Below are 21,034 nucleotides of genomic sequence, written 5' to 3' on the forward strand. Positions count from 1 at the left end.
GGTTTGTTTTTGCCCTGATTCAAGGCAAAAGCTGATCTACTTCTTTTTTATCTCCGGCTATAAGTATGTTGAATTTTTCTGCTCACTCATGGATCCTATAACCCTTTGAGTTTGATGAAGTAATGCAGTATTTCTGCTTATGCTCTCTTTCTCTGAGCACAAGTTAATGTCATGCCCCTTACTGGTTCCACTCTCCCAAGTCCCCATAATGCAAACCCATCTCCCATACCATCCCCTCCCAAGGGCAATCACAGAAGGTATCCACTCAGCTTTCATTATTGGGAAATCATTTAGTTTATCAAGACCTCAGTTCTGCTCTTAAAAGTATTTTAAAAACTATTGCATCCTGAATGTCCAAGTATTTTTTAAAGTATGTTTTTCAGGCCTTCCCTGGTGGTCCAGTGGTTAAGAATCCTCTGCTTGCCAATGCAGGTGACACGGGTTTGATCCCTGCTCCGGGAAGATCCCACATGCCACATGGCAACTAGGCCTGTGCACCAAAACTGCTAAGCTAGCACTTTAGAGCCAGTGAGCCACAATTCCTGAGTCTACATGTTGCAATTACTGAAGCCTGCATGCCTGAAACCTGTGCTCTGCAACAAGAGAAGCCACTGCAATGAGAAGACTGCTTACTGGAACTAGAGAAAGCCCACATACAGCAATGAAGACCCAGCACAGAGAAAACTCAATCAATCAATAAATCTTTAAAAAAAATATGATTTTCAGCTACTCTACCATATTGCTTAAACACAGCATAAATGTCATTAAATATTTTTAGGTAAATAAGCAATGAGCATCAGGATATAAGGCCAAACAGAAATGAAAACCATATTTCCTGATTATCTGTCTGGGATTCTCATGAAGGTAGCCTTAGTATGAATATTCAAAAGATTTTTAAGCTATCTATATAATTAGAAAAGAGAAAAAAACAGACAAATAAAAATAGTCTTTTAAATGAGGGGCCCACCTACACAAAATGCATAAATTTTTATTCTCATCACTTGATCTAACAACTACATCATGTTTCCTGTATTTAGAGTCGGAGGTATGAATAGTAATTCTTCAGGGGTGAAGGATGATGTGTGTGACTAGAGTTCCCACCTGAAAGAGACAATGTTTAATTGCAACTGAAGCATTAAAGAGACAATTTTCAGACAAATTTTAAAAATTGCACCACTTTAACAAAGGGGAGAGTAAACATGTCAAACAACAAATGTTTATTAAACATCGACTAAGTCAAAGGTATTATAAGCATTGTTTTCATGATCGGATGACTTCCTAGCTGTCTCCTTATATTTTTATTTGATTACCTTTTTGGTTGAATTTCCCTGACACATCATTAGTAAGCTCTTCCTATACTAAAAATTCTAAGTTACTCCCAGTGTAGACCACTGACCAGCTTAATCTAATTCCCAGCATGTAAGTTTTGATTAACTTCCATCCCAGTGGCTGAAACCTCTTGCATCTCACTTTCCGTTTTGTAATCTACTGATCACAAAGAAATTTCTGTAGGGGAGTAGGGAAACATCCCTTCTCTTTCACAAAATATCCAGAGGACCAATTTCTGAGGAAGGCCTGATTCCTGCAGGGATTTCTTATGTTTTAATTATTCTATACCGCAGTGCTTTTTACATCCCACTGTATCAGTGTAGGTAGGGTGTGTTTCTCAGACACAACAGTTATGTGACTTCCTTCCTTCTTCATTTACTATATGAGGATTAGTAGAGCACAAAGTGGTATGTTTAAAAAAAAAAGATAAATTATGAAAACTGTTCACATGTTCATGGATTTACTACAACAACAGTGTTCATAACCAAACTTCACACGTTTATATAATTATGATATCTGAGACATTATAAAGTTAGTAAATTCAAAAATCCTTTTATGTTTTCTACAATACTTATATCTATATGATGATGTTATAGAAAGCCAAGAGACAAAAAATCATTTCTATTTCATGTGTGTTTAGTCACTCAGTCATGTCCAACTCTTTGGGACCCCACAAACTGTAGCCCACCAGGCTCCTCTGTCCATGGGGATTCTCCAGGCAAGAATACTGGAGTGGGTTGCCATGCCCTTCTCTGGGGGATCATCCCAACCCAGGGATCAAACCCCGGTCTCCTGCATTGCAGGTGGATTCTTCACCACCTGAGCCACCAGGGAAGCCCAAGAATACTAGAGTGTATAGCCTATCCCTTCTCCAGGGGATCTTCCTGACTAAGGAATCGAACCAGGGTCTCCTGAGTTGCAGGCTGATTCTTTACCATCTGAGCTACCAGGGAAGCCGCAGCTTTAAGTCTATTTCAAGGACAACAGAAAGTAAAACTAAACTACTATCTTTCCTAAACCTATAATTCTAAACCTTTTAGAGGGTTTAAGAATTATATCAGGGAAGGTATAGAGACTCTTGACACACATTTATGATTGAAATGTTATGTAAAACAGCCTCATCCACCTGTTATTTCCAAAGTGATGGACAGGGAAGGTGCAGCACTAGGCTTCAATGTACTCTGATATTTAGTTTCTGAAATAACAGGGAAAGAGCAGCATATATATAAGCATAGTCATTTCCCCCCCCAAAACAGTGTTGACTGAAGCAGGGTAGTCTGTGGCAACTACAGTAAGAAGACTACAATTATAAATAATTTGTACTTCATAGGGATGGTGACTATTTTATTCACATTTTTGGGGGCAAAACATGTGAAAACATGAGCTCTTTATTCATCCTTCTGTCTACCCATTCATAGTACAATCATCCTGCCCTCAATCCATCTTTCCATTGATCCTCCAAACCTTTCTGCTGGTTTGTCTCATTCAGTGTCGTCATACAGGCTTATTATCCAGACTGTCTTTCTTAATAACCACAAATCTCACAGACCTTATGCAGATATAAGTGTGGATTATTTGGTATGTTTTACATAAAAGCATGCTCTAAAATTTTTTATGATATAAATCACAGTAAGCTTTATGGTGCTTTATAACTAATAGCTTTGGCTTCCCTCATTTGAAAACATGTTCATTCTGTATCAACTGGAAGGATGTCTTGAGTTATTATAGCTAGAATCTACTTTCATTTCTCTATGAACTCTTATAAGAGTCAATTCATATTATGCATCTAATGATCAGTAACACTTCCATCAGCTTTCTAGGAGTTACACTGATAACCTTCTCATGGGCAAGGCCTCTTCCTGTCATATTTTGAGGATAGATTTCATGCCAGGACAAGTTGGACATTTTTCAAGACTACTGGAATTCTGAACAGCCAACTCATAGAAACTGTCAAAGATTTTACTACTGACTCTTCTCAGCAGAGAACCTGTCAAGTCTTTCTTCTAAATAAGTGATAATGGAAATTTTGATCACCTCAATATTCTTTTAGAACTGAGAGAGTTCCATGAATAAAATGTGGACATTCTCCAGTATCAAGTAGACATATTTTTCCTATTGTCTGTAGATGCCATTACCAACTTAATAACTATCCTGATAACTAAACTCATACCAAGTTTTGAATATCATACTTTATACTTTGTGAGTACTTTAATAATAAATATTTCAACTTCCTGAAAATTAAATATATTAGCTCCAAGGGAAAGAATTCTGGCCTTGTGTGGTATGAGTCAGTTAATAGCAGAAAATACATCAAAGAATAAAGTAATTTAAAGTGATCTGGCTTTTGCGCTATGGTGATCATTATCAATCTTCTATGTAACATGATATACCGAGATAACAAAGGAAGTTGATGTCATATAACTTGTTTTCAGTATTTCTGTATAAAGAAATTTCACATTGAGGCTAAAGTATTTCGAGTTAAAGTATTTTTAATAGTTGGGTTATATGTGAGAAGACATTTATAGAACACAGAGAGAGAATCTACAAAAACACCAGTGCAATCCTTGTTCTTCAAATTAAGTGCAATATGAATTGCTTTTAGGATAGGCTTTTCATGGTTAAACAGTCAGGATTTCTTGAGATCAGTACCTTCTTGTTAGGACTGAATAAACAAGTAATTCTGAGAGGTTTCCCTGTTTTAACAAAGTAAGCTTTCATTCTTTCGTATTTATTGAAAAAGATAAGACTGTGAACAATCTTCACAGCCCACAGTCTAATTGTTCTCCATTGACGCATATCTATAGTATTCACATGTGTTACCCTTGGAATGCTGGTATATCTAACAAGTTTCCTACTGGGGAAAATTGAGTACTACTAGGGACTGCAAGGGGATCCAACCAGTCCATTCTGAAGGAGATCAGCCCTGGGATTTCTTTGGAAGGAATGATGCTAAAGCTGAAACTCCAGTACTTTGGCCACCTCATGCGAAGAGTTGACTCATTGGAAAAGACTCTGATGCTGGGAGGGATTGGGGGCAAGAGGAGAAGGGGACGACAGAGGATGAGATGGCTGGATGGCATCACTGACTCGATGGACGTGAGTCTGAGTGAACTCCGGGAGTTGGTGATGGACAGGGAGGCCTGGTGTGCTGGGATTCATGGGGTCGCAAAGAGCTGGACACGACTGAGCGACTGAACTGATCTGATCTGAGGGAGAATTCACATTGGAGACAACAATGGCACCCCACTCCAGTACTCTTGCCTGGAAAATTCCATGGACAGAGGAGCCTGGTGGGCTGCAGTCCATGGGGTCGCTAAGAGTCAGACATGACTGAGCAACTTCACTTTCACTTTTCACTTTCATGCATTGGAGAAGGAAATGGCAACCCACTCCAGTGTTCTTGCCTGAAGAATCCCAGGGACAGGGGAGCCTGGTGGGCTGCCGTCTATGGGGTCGCACAGAGTCGGACACGACTGAAGCGACTTAGCAGCAGCAGCAGCAGGGAGAACTCACATAGTCTAAGTTCTGAGGAAAAAATAACTGCAACTTTTAGTAAGAACAACTGTTTTTGCAAAGACTATAAGAGGCTTATTAATATTATTGATATTTGACATGAAAGGACACAGATTCTTAAGTTATTTATGTTATATACTTACAAGATTGAATATTAATTTTAGGTGAATTGACTACTTCCATATCTATGAATCTCTGCTTTGGTGTTTGCATTAGTCCAACAGATACATCTTAATAATAATATTCTTTGTGTCTTATCTTTTTTTCCTGTGACTTTTATTTTTATTGCTCTGCAGTGCCTTGACAGCAGTAGTCAGGGAACTCTATGACAAAATAATTTTTAAAAGTGTCCAATTACAATTCAAAATTCTGAAGGATCTTTTGAAAGTAATAACCTACAGGATATAATTGACATTCAGAAACTAAAATCTGATCTACTTCTAGCAATGAAATTATACTACTCTGAAAGGACTGCCATAATAAATTCACCAAAGGGCATTAAAAATGTAGCCATTAAAGTGACTAAGAAAATATTAATGTACTAACATTACATGTTTTATGCTACTTCCTTAAAATCACAAGACATATTAGTAGTAAAAGGTATCCCTAGGCTAGATTACTAAATGAGTTAACATGCTGTGTAAAGCCAGTGGATACAAAACAATTAAATTCTGCAAGCTGCAAATGCAAAACTTTAGTCCTTATTTCCCAAGAATTACTAACCACTCCTTTTTGGGAGGCAAAAGAGCTCTCTCTTCTTTTGTTTTATGAAATGTCTTTTTCTCTTGGTTCTTTCCTTGTTTTTCTGATTCTTCTTGGTCATATTCCTTCTCTGAATATTTTTTTATTCCGTTCTTTTTTTTTTTTTCTTTTTACCTTTAATACATGCTGTTCCTTCTGCTTAGAATAAACTCCCTCTTGCATGCCTGACCTGCTTAACTATATGGAGTATATGCATCATAACTCAGCTCAAATTCCACATTGTTTATGAAGGTTCCTCTATTTTCTCACTACAGCTATTCTAAAACTCAATTATAGTGGCTCAGATGGTAAAGAACCTGCCTGCAATGCAGGAGACTTGGGTTTGAACCCTGGGTGGGGAAGATTCCCTGGAGAAGGAACTGGCAACCCACTCCAGTATTCTTGCCTGGAAAATCCCATGAGCAGAGGGGCCTGGCAGGCTACAGTTCATGGGGTTGCAAAGAGTCAGACACAACCGAGCGACTAACACTTTCACTTTCATACTGCATTATGACTATTGGTCTGTGTGCCCTCATGATGACCATGAGCATTTTCCTGACATGAAATTTGTATTGATATTTCTGTCCTCATCACCATAGACAATTTTTGGAACTCTTCTGGCAACTAATCAATATGTGCTGAATGTATTAGTGCTACAAGTCCTGCAGTCCCTCAGGTAGTAAAATGTTAAGAGGCTCTTAAGAGGCTCAGTCCAATGATGATCAGAATTTTAGACTAATATTAATATTTAACAATATGTACTTTTAGTCTTGGCCATCTTGGACTCACTTATTCTTTTGTACACTTATCACATTTGGTCCCCAAACTGAGATTTAGACCAAAAAAATTCTAAGATATGTCTACCAAATCAAAGCATTTAATCAATTAAGTTATGCCTTTGGGTTAAAGATCTTTTCCTGTAGTTTTATTCTATTTCTTTTAAATTCAAAGTGAATTTTCTCTGAATACCATAATTAATTTATTTTTTCAACATCATTATAAAACAGCAAAACAAAGTTTCTTTTTTAACATACAGGTTTTACTTATTCTTATACGAAGAAAAGAAATTTGGGCTTTGGAACACATATTTGCATCCTATATGTATCCTTATAAGACACATGTTTATTCTATTTTGATAATTGATTACTCTTTCTAAATTCTGACTCAGAATCTGAAGTCAAAATTTAAAGAGAGGCTTGTCAACAAACCAGAATGAACTAAAGATGGAACTTTATTCATTATTTTTACAACCATCATTTAGACTACCATTCACCATAGTTAATATCTGCCATAATGTGAAGTAATATATGGCTCTTCATGCCCCCAAATGACTGCACATATACCCCTGCAGGATGCTCCCATGCCTGCTCTCCATAGGTGAGTACTTGAGAAGAAAACAAGATTTACCTTCTTTGTCCTTGTGCGTGTTCAACGAGAGGAGGTTCTCGTTGGCCTGCACGCAGTACGCCTCTCGGGTCTGGACCCCTCCTCCGCAGAGGGCCGTCTGGTTGCCTCGCCTCTTGTCCTGTTGACTGAGCAGAGGGTCCACCCGACACTCAGTCCACTCTGTGGTCCTCCAGCTGTATCTAGATAAAGAAAATGCCGGCAGTGGCCATGTGTTAGTGAATAAAACTTTTCTCCAATCCTATTTGGTTTTTCCCCTCAAGAAAATTAATCTGAACAATTCCTTCCCCTTGAATCAATCTTAGACCACACCTCTGGCACAGGTTCAGTTTCAATCCCTTCTTCTACATCCTTACCCTGCTCCGTTTAAAGAGGGGTTAAATTTAAGATGATCCAGTTTTAATTGCACCTACTAGAAGTTACTTATAAATATTTTATGCAAAGAGAGCATAATGCTGAATATATGACATTTTATGTTTAATTAAGCTGAACTCAGGCTTGCCCTTTTTTCATGTTTATAAACAAAGGAAGATTGAATCTGAGAATGGAGAACATTCTATATGATGATGAACCCAAACATTTGTTTTGTCTTTAATAAAATGTATGAAAATTCCTTCTTCGTACTGGTCAAAATTGTTAATTGTGTGTTAGTAACAAAAATATAACATAATTCAGAGTTTTCTCTTTATTGCTGAGAATAAGAGTGTTTTTTTTTTTTCTCCTGTAACATTTGAGCATCCCTGATGAGTACTGATGAATGATGAAAAGAGCTGACATTTCTAATCAGTGGAACATAGGAAAGATGATCTATGCTTCTAAATTAAAGCTCCAATCAAGATTATGATGTGAAAAAAATGTCGGGGGATTGTCAGCCTAACACATGCTTTAAGGAGATAGCCAGGGTCTTGATGTCACTGAAGATAGACAGTGATGGCATTTCTCCACCTCAAGGAAAATGGATATTCTAAAAGCACAAAGAAAATGGCTCTTGGAGTACTTTATGTCACTTTACCAAGATGCTTCCTTAGTAATCAGATTAACAGCCAACACAGGTACAAATGGATGTGCTAATGCTCATCTCAATTAGACAAAAAGGTTAAATGGGCTCTTGGATGTCTGATCAAGATGCTTTGCTTTGTCAGTGGTAAGGTTTCATGTCGGTAAAGGTGAACTTCATGCCCATTTTTCAATTTTTGTAAGTGGTAATTTTAACAGAGGTACAGGTCTGGGGCATCAAGGAACAATGCTCTTGACCTATATTTATAAAGGAGGTGCAGCATTCAGGTCAATTATAAAATCATTGATAATTGATGCCTTGGGAGGAGGGATGGGGCGGCGTGACAGAAAAGAAAACTAAACAAGCTATTCATTAGGGGAGTTAAAATGAAATTTTTATTTTATTTTTTTTATACAGCAGCATCCCAACATAGGTCATCCTAAGGAGTCCTGTGGGAGAAATAAATTTTTTAGTAATGTAAAGTGATTACACATTCTTAAAAAAAGATGCTACCATCCACAAAGGGTTAGAAGACAGAGATTTAGAATAGGGATTTATTTTAATTAATAGTTAATGATGTTTGAATAACTGAGAGGATAAAGACATCCTAGCTTGAGATAAAAAAAAAAAAAAATGGAAGAATCTTGCAGGAAACGAAACACTCTGACTAGAGAACCTGGCAACTTCCCTGAAACTGTTATGTCAGGGGAACACACAAGTCAGTGGGGCAGGCAGAGAAGTTAGGAAGGAAACTTCAGAGTGTTCAGTTACTGGTTATGTTAGGGGAGAAGGGAGGATTCCATAGTGCTGCATAACTGAAGATCTTGTATGAATCATTACTATGCTTTGTTATTATTATTATTACTGTTAGAAATGGGAGGAGCAGCAGCAGCTGGTAATGGTAATTTTCCTCTTCACTGGTTCATCAAGTGCAAGCTGTAAGCCTGTTCTCTAAATGTTTCAAATATTCCAGGGAACCTTTCAATGAAGCTTGTGGGTACCTACTGATAAACTAAGATTCTGTAAGGTTTTTCGTAAATACTCTCTACATTCAGACCAACCTGAAACATATTTATCACCAAGTTAACTCACAGAAATGTCTTCGAAATGATTTTTAAGGATAAAAACAATATAGTTACAGTGCCAAATATTTCAAAATCAGTCGTGTTTAATCTGAATTTGATGAACATTTATTGGGCACTTACTATGTGCCTGGTCCTACGACATATACAAGTGATTAAAGAAGAAACAATCTCCACACCCAAGGTTAATAAGCAATCTTGGTCCTGAGAGAGCTTAAAGTCTTATTATTTGATGTAGTATTCTACTCATTTAATAGGATTTGTTATACACAGTACTGAATTTTAATAGGGCTTGTTCAATAGGCAAAAGGAACCTATATTTTGAAAGATTATTTTACCTTATAGACTAGTTGACCAACTATGGCTAAATTCAACCTGTACTGTTTCTATAAATAAATTTTATGGAGACATATCCACACTCATTTCTTTACATATTGCCTACAGCTCCAACAGCAATGGCACCCCACTCCAGGACTCTTGCCTGGAAAATCCCATGGACGGAGGGCCTGGTGGGCTGTAGTCCATGGGGTTGCTAAGAGTCGGACACGACTGAGTGACCTCACTTTCCAACAGCAGAGTTGAATCATCATGACAGAGACACATGTGGCTCATAAAGACTAACAAATTTACTATTTTCTCCACTACAAAAAAAGCTTGTCAGTCCTCATTATAGAAAATATGCAAAGAACTACTGCTAAAAATCCAAATTTTGTGAAGATTGGAAAACATAGCTTGTTACTGACACTTTTATTTAGTAAAACTGGTATTATTTGTTTTTATAGGATAGTGTTTGTAAAGAGATACATTTCTACTTAGAATTTGTAAAAATCAGTATTTCTCAACACACCATCCAGTTGAAATCAAACAGCTAAAGGAATATGCAGTTTGGGCAGACGGGGCAGCAGAGACCACTGTCCTTATTAACTCACGTGGCACAGGGGGCAACTCCATCTCCTTGAGACACACAGGGCTCTTCTTCCTCAAGTTCTGGACACTTGTTCTCGCTGCCAATAGGAAACTGCCTGATGAGCCGAGCTCTCATGCGGGTGCCTTTAGGGGATGCCGGGTCATGGCATGTTTTTGAGCAGGGGCTCCACTCCGACCACTCGGACACCTGGCACTCCTTGGTCATCACGCAGGCCTGGAAGGTCATTGGCAGCTTCTCTTGCTGGCAGAAGCTGCAAAAGAGAATTAATATTCTCATCACAGACTTATAGGCAGGCATGAACTTATAGGCAGGCATGAACTTGTAGGCAGGCATGAACGTTCCAGAGCAAAATCAGCTTGGACATTTTTATTTCTACTTGGAAGTACAATTTCAATTTCACTGAAAACGTACCGACATTTATGACGTGTAAAAGCTGTTAGACTCCAAGCTAACATTTGCATTTCCTCTTAGTTTGTAATAGTTGTTAAACCATTCACAGGAAATAGAAAATAAAAGGATGAAGCAAAATTAGCTGAAACTAAGTTTACCATATTGTTCATTTTACTCACTCCAGATTTGTTTTAACTTAGAAAATGAACTGTTAACATAAGACAATTTTCACTCTGTTTAGTGATTTAAATAAACATGCTTGGATAACTACTACAATATTATTTTGAATAGAAAAAAGTAATTTAATTTATGCTTATAATTATTTTTAATATCATTTGAAATTTTAGCTGTCAATTACAATTATAATGTAGGCTTATTCAAATACCTCAACTTTTTCCAGTTCATACTTTAATGCAAGGTCTACATATGAGTATATTAATTAAACACATCCTAAGCATTAGAGGCTTCCCTGGTGGCTCAGACAGTAAAGTGTCTGTCTGCAACGAAGGAGACCTGGGTTTGATCCCTGGGTTGGGAAGATCCCCTGGAGAAGGAAACGGCAGCCCACTCCAGTACCCTTGCCTGGAAAATCCCACAGACGGAGAAGCCTGGTAGGCTGCAGTCCATGGGGTCACAAAGAGTCGGACATGACTGAGCGACTTCACGTTCACTTTCTTTAAGCATTAGAAGGGTGACAGAGGATGAGATGGTTGGATGGCATCATGGACTCAATGGACATGAGTTTGAGCAAACTCTGGGAGACAGTGAAGGACAGAGAAGCCTTGTGTTCTGCAGTTCATGGGGTCACAAAGAGTTCAGACTTGAGTGAGCAATTGAACAACAAACATTAGAAATATAAATTTATTAGGCTATACTGCTGTAGAGATATCCTCTAAATAGATCTAGAATATTTAGTCACCAGTAAAGTATTTATGTTCAAATTCTTATCTAATGTTTCCTCCTTGAATTAGAAGGATGTTGAATTCTTTTTTTTTAATTTATTTTTTACTGAAGGATAATTGTTTTACAGAATTTTGTTGTTTTCTGTCAAACCTCAACATGAATCAGTCACAGGTATACATATCTCTCCTCCCTTTTGAACCTCCCTCCCATCTCCCTCTCCATCCCACCCCTCTAGGTTGATACAGAGCCCCTGTTTGAGTTTTCTGAGCCATACAACAAATTCTCGTTGGCTATTTTACATATGGTAAGGTAAGTTTCCATGTTACTCTTTCCATACATCTCACTCTCTCTTCCCCTCTCCCCATGTCCATGAGTCCATTCTCTATGTCTGTTTCTCCATTGCTGCCCCGTAAATAAATTCTTCAGAACCATTTTTATAGATTCCATATATATGCATTAGAATATGATGTTTCTCTTTCTCTTTCTGACTCACTTCACTCTGTATAATATGTTCTGGGTTCATCCACCTTATCAGAACTGACTCAAATGTGTTCCTTTTTATGGCTGAGTAATATTCCATTATGTATATGTACCAAAATCTCTTTATCCATTCATCTGTTGATGGACATCTAAGTTGCTTCCATGTTCTGACTATTGTAAATAGTGCTGCAATGAACAATGGGATACATGTATCTTTTTCAACCCTGGTTTCCTCAGGGTATACACCTAGGAGTGGGATTGCTGGGTCATATGGTGGTTTTATTCCTAGTTTTTTCAAGGAATCTCCATACCGTCTTCCATAGTGGCTGTATCAATTTACATTCCCACCAACAGTGTAAGAGTGTTCCCTTATCTCCATACTCTCTCCAGCATTTATTGTTTGTAGACTGTTTGATGAGGCCCATTCTGACCAGTGTGAAGTGATTAGCTCATTGTAGTTTTGATTTGCATTTCTCTAATAATGAGCAGTGTTGAGCATCTTTTCATGTATTTGTTAGCCATCTGTATGTCTTCTTTGGGGAAATGTCTATTTAGGTCTTTTTCCCACTTTTTGAGCGGGTTGTTTATTTTCCTGGTATTGAGTTGCATGAGCTGCTTGTATATTTTGGAAATTAATCCTTTGTCAGTTGTTTCATTTGCTATTATTTTCTCCCATTCTGAGGGTGGACTTATTATCTTGCTTATAGTTTCCTTTGGTGTGCAAAAGCTTTTAAGTTTAATCAGGTCCCACTTGTTTACTTTTCTTTTTATTTCTATTACTCTAGGAGATGGGTCCGGAGAAGGCAATGGCACTCCACTCCAGTACTCTTGCCTGGAAAATCCCATGGATGGAGGAGCCTGATAGGCTGCAGTCCATGAGGTCGCTAAGAGTCGGGCACGACTGAGCAACTTCACTTTCACTTTTCACTTTCATGCATTGGAGAAGGAAATGGCAACCCACTCCAGTATTCTTGCCTGGAGAATCCCAGGGACGGGGGAGCCTCGTGGGCTGCCATCTATGGGGTCGCATAGAGTCAGACACGACTGAAGCAACTTAGCAGCAGCAGCAGTAGCAGAAGATGGGTCATAGAGGATCTTGCTTTATGTCGAGTGTTATGCTTATGTTTTCCTCTAAGAGTTTTATAGTTTCTGGTCTTACATTTAGGTCTTTAATCCATTTTGAGTTTATCTTTGTGTATGGTGTTAGGAAGTGTTCTAATTTCATTCTTTTACATGTAGCTGTCCAGATTTCCCAGCACCATTTATTGAAGAGGCTGTCTTTGCCCCATTGTATATTCTTGACTCCTTTGTCAAAAATAAGGTACCCATAGGTGCTGGGGTTTATTTCTGGGCTTTCTATCTTGTTCTATTAGTCTATATTTCTGTTTTTGTGCCAGTACCATACTGTCTTGACGACTGTAGCTTTGTAGTATAATCTGAAGTCAGGAAGGTTGATTCCTCCAGCTCCATTCTTCTTTCTTAAGATTGCTTTGGCTATTTGAGGTCTTTTGTGTTTCCATATGAATTGTGAAATTTTTTGTTTTAGTTTTGTAAAAAATGCCATTGGTAATTTGATAGGGATCACATTGAATCTGTAGATTGCATTTGGTGATATAGTCATTTTCATAATATTGATTCTTCCTACCTAGGAACATGGAATATCTCTCCATCTATTTATGTTTCCTTTGATTTCTTTCATCAGTGTCTCATAATTTTGTGTACAGTTCTTTTGTCTCAGTAAGTAAGTTTATTCCTAGATATTTAATTCTTTTTGTTGCAATGGTGAATGGGATTGATTCCTTAATTTCTCTTTCTGGTTTTTCTATGTTAGTATATAGAAATGCAAATGATTTCTGTGTATTGATTTTATATCCTGCAACTTTGCTAAATTCATTGATTAGCTGTAGTAATTTTCTGGTACTATCTTTAGGATTTTCTATGTACAGTATCATGTCATCTGCAAACAGTGAGAGCGTTACTTCTTTCCTGATCTGGATTCTTTTTATTTCTTTTTCTTCTCTGATTGCTGTAGCTAGGACTTCCAGAACTATGTTGAATAAGAGTGGTGAAAGTGGACACCCTTGTCTTGTTCCTGATCTTAGGGGTAACGCTTTCAGTTTTTCACTATTGAGAATAATGTTTGCTGTTCAGTTCAGTTCAGTCACTCAGTCACATCCGACTCTGAGACCCCATGAATCGCAGCATGCCAGGCCTCCCTGTCCATCACCAACTCCCGGAGTTCACTCAGACTCACATCCATTGAGTCAGTGATGCCATCCAGCCATCTCATCCTCTGTCGTCCCCTTCTCCTCCTGCCCCCAATTCCTCCCAGCATCAGAGACTTTTCCAGTGAGTCAACTCTTCGCATGAGGTGGCCAAAGTACTGGAGTTTCAGCTTCAGCATCATTCCTTCCAAAGTAATCCCAGGGCCGATTTCCTTCAGAATGGACTGGTTGGATCTCCTTGCAGTCCAAGGGACTCTCAAGAGTCTTCTCCAACACCACAGTTCAAAAGCATCAATTCTTCGGCGCTCAGCTTTCTCCACAGTCCAACTTTCACATCCATACATGACCACTCGAAGCTTATCATATATGGCCTTTACTATGTTGAGGTAGGTTCCTTCTATGCCCATTTTTTGAAGAGTTGTAATCATAAATGGGTGCTGAATTTTGTCAAAGGCTTTTTCTGCATCTATTGATATTATCAAATGGATTTTATCTTTCAATCTGTTGATATGGTGTATCACATTGATTTGCATATATTGAAGAATCCTTGCATTCCTAGAATAAACCAGCTTTTTGATGTGTTTATGAATTCTGTTTGCTAAAATTTTGTTGAGGGTTTTTACATCTATGTTCATCAGTGACATTGGCCTGTAGTTTTCCTTTTGTGTGTTGTTTTTGTCTGGTTTTGGTATTAGGGTGATGGTGGCCTTGCAGAATGAGTTTGGAAGTGTTCCTTCCTCTGCAATTTTTTGAAAGAGTTTTTAGAAGGATAGGCATTAGCTCATCTCTAAACATTTGACAGAATTCTCCTGTGAAGCCATCTGGTCCTGGGCTTTTCTTTTTTGGGGGATTTTTTTTATCACAGCTTCCATTTCAGTGCCTGTAATTAGGTTATTTATAATTTCTATTTCTTCCTGTTCATTCTTGGAAGATTGAACTTTTCTAAGAATCTGTCCATTTCTTCCAGGTTATCCATTTTATTGCCATATAGTTGTTCATAATAGTCTCTTATAATCCTTTGTATTTCTGCATTGTCTGTTGTAACCTCTCCTTTTTCATTTCTAATTTTGTTGATTTTATTCTTTTCTCCTTTTTTTCCTGATGAATCTGGCTAAATATTAGTCAATTTTATCTTGTCAAAGAACCAGCTTTTAGTTTTATTAATCTTTAGTATTGTTTCTTTCATTTCTTTTTCATTTATTTCTGCTCAGATCTTTATGATTTTTTCCTTCTACTAATTTTGGGATTTTTTTTTGTTTTTCTTTTTCCAGTTGTTTTAGGTGTAGAGTTAGGCTGTCTATTTGATGTTTTTCTTCTTTCTTGAGGTAGGATTCTATTGCTATAAATAAACTTCCCTCTTAGAACTGCTTTTGCTGCATTCCATAGGCTTTGAGTTGTCAAGTTTTCATTATCATTTGTTTCTAGAAATTTTTTTATTTCCCTTTTTATTTCTTTGTAACCTGTTGGTTTTTTAGAAATGTGTTGTTTAATCTCCATGTGTTTGTGTTTCTTACAGTTTTTTTTTCTTGTAATTGATATCTAATATCATAGCATTGTGGTCAGAGAAGATGCATGATATGATTTCTATTTTCTTAAATTTACTGAGGTTTGATTTGTGACCCAAGATGTGGTCTATACGGAGAATGTTCCATGTGCTCTTGAGAAGATGTATTCCTCTGCATTTGGATGGGATGTCCTGAAGATATCAATAACATCCATCTCATCTAATGTATGGAGAAGGCAATGGCACCCCACTCCAGTACTCTTGCCTGGAAAATCCCATGGACGGAGGAGCCTGGTAGGCTGCAGTCCATGAGGTCGCTAGGAGTCGGACACGACTGAGTGACTTCACTTTCACTTTTATGCATTGGAGAAGGAAATGGCAACCCACTCCAGTATTCTTGCCTGGAGAATCCCTGGGACGGGGGAGCCTGGTGGGCTGCGGTCTATGGGGTCACACAGAGTTGGACACGACTGAAGCAACTTAGCAGCGGCAGCAGCATCTAATGTATCATTTAAGACTTGTGTTTCCTTATTAGTTTTCTGTTTTGATGATCCATCCATTGGTGTGAGTGGGGTGTTACAGTCTCTTACTATTATTGTGTTCCTGTCAGTTTCTCATTTTATGTCTGTTAGTGTTTGTCTTATGTACTGAGGTGCTCCTATGTTGAGTGCATATTATTTACAGTTGTGATGTCTTCCTCTTGGATTGATCCCTTGGTCATTATGTAGTGTCTTTCCTTATCTCTTGTAATCTTCTTTATTTTAAGGTCTATTCTGTCAGATATGAGGATTGCTACTCCAGCTTAATTTTGCTTCCCATTTTCATGGAATATATTTTTTCATCCTCTCACTTTCAGTCTATATGTGTCTTGGGGTCTAAAGTGGGTTTCTTGTAGATAGCATATACATGGGTCATGTTTTTGTATCCATTCAGCCAGTCTGTGTCTTTTGACTGAAGCATTTAATCCATTTACATTTAAAGTAATTATTGATATATATGTTTCCATTGCCATTTTCTTAATTGTTTGGGGTTGATTTTGTAGATCCTTTTTCTTCTCTTGTATTTCTTGACTATGTAAATCCATTTAACATTTGTTGTAAAGCTTGTTAGGTGGTACTGAGTTGTCTTAACTTCTGCCTGTCTGAGAAGCTTTTGATTTCTCCATCAGTTTTGAATGAGATCCTTGCTGGGTACAGTAATCTTGGTTGTAGATTTTTCCCTGTCAGTACTTTAAATGTTTAAATGTATCCTGCCATTCCCTTCTGGTCTGCAGAGTTTCTGCTGAAAGATCAGCTGTTAAGCATATGGGGTTTCCCTTGTATGTTACTTGTTGCTTCTCCCTTGCTGCTTTTAATATTCTTTCTTTGTGTTTAGTCTTTTTTAGTTTGATTAGTATGTGTCTTGGCATGTTTCTCCTTGGATTTATCCTGTATGGGACTCTCTGTGCCTCTTGGACTTGATTGACTATTTCCTTTTCCATGCTGGGGAAATTTTCAACTATAATCTCTTCAAAATTTTTTCATATCTTTTCTTTTTCTCTTCTTCTTCTGGGACCCCTATTATTCGAATGTTGGTGCATTTGGTATTGTCCCAGAGGACAATCCTCATTTCTTTTCATTCTTTTTATTTTATTCTGCTCTTCAGAATTTATTTCCACCATTTTATCTTCCAGGTCACTGATTCGTTCTTCTGCTTCAAATATTCTGCCATTGATTCCTTCTAGAGTATTTTTAATTTCAGTAATTGTGTTGTTTGTCTCCATGTTTATTCTTTAATTCTTCCATGTCTTTGTTAATTGATTCTTGCATTTTTCCCCATTCTGTTTTCAAGGTTTTTGATCATCTTTACTATCATTATTCTGCATTCTTTTTCAGGTAATTTTCCTATTTCCTCTTCATTTATTTGGACCGCTGTGTTTCTAATTTGTTCCTTCATTTGTGTAGTATTTCTCTGCTTTTTCATTATTTCTTTTTATACTTACTGTGTTTGAGGTCTGCTTTTCCCAGACTCCAAGGTTGAATTCTTTCTTCCTTTTGGTTTCTGCCCCCTAAGGTTGGTCCAGTGGTTTGTGTAAGTTTCTTATAGGGTGAGATTTGTGTTGAGTTTTTGTTTGTTTGCTTTTCCTCTGATGGGAAACACTGAGTGAGGTGGTAATCCTGTCTGCTGATGATTGGGTTTGTATTTTGTTTGTTGTTTAGATGAGGCATCCTGCACAGGGTGCTTTTGGTGGTTGGGTGATGCTGGGTCTTCTTTACAGTGGTTTCCTTTGTGTGAGTTCTCACCATTTGGTACCCGCTAGGGTTATTTCTCTGGAGAAGGCAATGGCACCCCACTCCAGTACTCTTGCCTGGAAGATCCCATGGACGGAGGAGCCTGGTAGGCTGCAGTTCATGGGGTCTCGAAGAGTCAGACACGACTGAACGACTTCACTCTCACTTTTCACTTTCATGCATTGGAGAAGGAAATGGCAACCCACTCCAGTGTTCTTGCCTGAAGAATCCCAGGGACAGCAGAGCCTGGTGGGCTCCTGTTTATGGGGTCGCACAGAGTTGGTCACAACAGACGCAACTTAGCAGCAGCAGCAGGGGTAGTTCTCTGGTAGTCTAAGGTCTTGGAGTCAGTGTTCACACTCCAAACGCTCAGGGCTTGATCTCTATCAGAAGTGTGAAATCAGTGTTTGCTCTTCTCCTGTGCTTGCACTCTAGGTCCACACAAAGGCAATGTATGAGCTATTGATCACACCCTTTTATTATTTTAGCAAACTGCAACCTATCAGAAGTGTGGAGTCAGTGCCTGCTCTTCCTCTGTGCTTGCACTGTGGGTCCACGCCAAGGCAATGTATGAACTGTTGATCATGTACTTTGATTTCATTACCAAACTGTGACCTATCGGAGTGTGAAGTCAGTGTCTGCTCTTTGTCTATGCTTGCACTCTGGGTCCACACCAAGGCAATGCATGAGCTGTTGATGATATGCTTTTATTATTTTAGCAAACTGCAACCAGACACTAATACGAGGAATTTCGGTGAGAGACCTGCCTTGAGAGATGTGCCTACTGTAAATTAAGTCCTCAGTTTCCCAAGGATTGATGAAGGCTCTCCATCCTGCAGTTGGAATCAATGTGAGAGTTGGACCATAAAGAAGGCTGAGCACTGAAGAATTGACACTTTCAAACTGTGGTGTCATAGAAGACTCTCCCCAACCCTCCTTTCAGAAGGGATGTTGAATTCTTAATCCTAATGTCTACTTACAAAGATGAAGATGATGTTAGAGAATGTCATCGACCTTGGGTTTATGCACTTTGAAGGATTTTCCTGGAATTAGATTGCCTTGTGCTGATTCTTAGTTGAACTCATGCACATTATCAATAACTAGTAGTTCATGTTTACAAGATAGAGGAGGCCTGTTGCCACAATAGAGCATCTGTTCCAATGGGAGAGTTCAGTGATAATTCTGTCTCATCATTCAGGTGCTATATTTAACTATGATAATCAACCATACAGAGAGGCAGGTCCATTTTAATATAACAACTCACATTCAATCTTCTTAATTCTACTGGCATGTGTATGAAAATTGCATTCCTAGGAAACAATTAGAGCTTAAAACGTCAAAGTCAATTTGTCTGAGCTGGGAGGTCTGGGCAGAAGAATCATCTGAGAGTAGCAGTAAAATGGTCCTATGAGTCAGCTCTGTTGCTCCTTACAACAACAGAGAGGACCAGAATCCCATTTTTACTCACATGTCACATATTGCCTATTAATGATGCATTAGGTAACAACACTAACCTAAGAGCAAAACTTTCTCTGTGATGAACAACACAAGGTATTCATGAAAATTAGGCAAAATAATGACCAAATGATGACCTCTACAACTCATTTCATACAAAACCCTCCATGTTTAATTTCCTCTTAGATACATTTATAACACTTCATCAGATTGTTATCATACACATATATGCATATATGGGGCTTTCCAGGTGGTGCTCATGGTAAAGAATCTGCCAGCCAATGCAGGAGATGCAAGAGATGTGGGTTTGATCCCTGGGTTGGGAAGATCCCCTGGAGGAGGAAATGGCAATCTGCTCCAGTATTCTTGCCTGGAAAATATCACAGACAGAAGAGCCTGGCAGGTGACAGTCCATAGGGTTGCAAAGAATTGGACATGAATGAACAACTGAACACACACATACACACAAGTGATGCTTACAAAGTTTATATTCTATGTATAGGCAGAGAATTAACAGTCCCTTTTAATCTTTTGTGGAGAATTTGACCATCAGTTAAATGCCTCCTCTTACAGTTACCTGGTAACCTGATGAAAGTTGAAATATCAGCTATGTTACTAGATAATATTGTTTATAATAGAATGATCAATTTGATAAATTTAATTTGCTGTGGAGAAACTAAAACTACCTGGTAGGAAGCTACAGCTTTGTGCTTCCCTAAACTCTTGGACTAGAATTTATTTTTCTGGAGACTTTATAGGCTATTACAAATAGATCACTTCCAGAGATACCAATGCCTGTAGGGTTGATACTTTTAATGCAAGGCTGCTCTTTGACCTGCTGGATGTATAATTATCCTTCTTCCCCTGAAATGTGTTGCATGAATTTCTAGAAGAATTCCCATCAAAGATGAGGAATGACTATGGTTACTATGATGACAAGCTCTATATCTTTCTAAGCAGACTAATACCAGATGGCAATCTTGTGAGTCTTGTGTATCTGAAAGTCTTGACAGTGTAAGATTAAAATTTAATTCATATTACCTCATGCATGAAAAATGCTGGACTGGATCACTCACAAGCTGGAATCAAGATTGCTGGGAGAAATATCAATAACCTCAGATATGGAGACGATACCACCCTTATGGCAGAAAGAGAAGAACTAAAGAACCTCTTCATGAAGGTGAGTGAAAAGGAGAGTTGAAAAAGCTGGCTTAAAACTCAACATTCAATAAACTAAGATCATGGCATCTGGTCCCATCACTTCATGGGAAATAGATGGGGAAACAATGGAAACAGTGACAGACTTTATTTTTTGGGGCTCCAAAATCACTGCAGATGGTGATTGCAGCCATGAAATTCAAAGACACTGCCTCCTTGGAAGGGATGATACGGGGAGGGAGGAGGGAGGGGGGGTTCAGGATGGGGAACACGTGTATACCTGTGGCGGATTCATGCTTACATATGGCAAAACCAATACAATATTGTAAAGTAATTAACCTCCAATTAAAATAAATAAATTTACTTAAAAGAAAAGAAAAGCTATGACCAACCTAGATAGCATATTAAAAAGCAGAGACATTACTTTGCTGACAAAGGTCCATACAGTCAAAGCTATGGTTTTTCCAGTAGTGATGTATGGATGTGCGAGCTGGACCATAAAGAAGGCTGAGTACTGAAGAACTGATGCTTTTGAACTATGATTTTGGACAAGACTCTTGAAAGTCCCTTGGAAATCCTAAAGGAAATCAGTCCTGAATATTGACTGGAGGGACTGATGCTAAGGCTGAAGCTCTAATACTCCAGCCACCTGATG

The 21,034-nt window shown here is 38.2% G+C and overlaps 1 protein-coding gene across 1 annotated transcript in view; it reads right to left on the minus strand.

Annotated features, from left to right (window-relative positions):
- THSD7A (thrombospondin type 1 domain containing 7A) overlaps positions 1 to 21,034 on the minus strand; it is a 485,777-nt gene that overhangs the window by 213,415 nt on the left and 251,328 nt on the right. Inside the window, exons 3-4 of the mRNA XM_061413578.1 lie at positions 9,996 to 10,244; positions 6,991 to 7,169 (exon numbers count right to left, since the gene is read on the minus strand). Of these exons, the coding sequence (XP_061269562.1) occupies positions 6,991 to 7,169; positions 9,996 to 10,244 (428 nt within the window). The remainder of the gene's footprint in view (positions 1 to 6,990; positions 7,170 to 9,995; positions 10,245 to 21,034) is intronic.

The sequence above is a fragment of the Bos javanicus genome, chromosome 4, assembly GCF_032452875.1.
Source record: "Bos javanicus breed banteng chromosome 4, ARS-OSU_banteng_1.0, whole genome shotgun sequence".
Classification (NCBI taxonomy): Eukaryota; Metazoa; Chordata; class Mammalia; order Artiodactyla; family Bovidae; genus Bos; species Bos javanicus.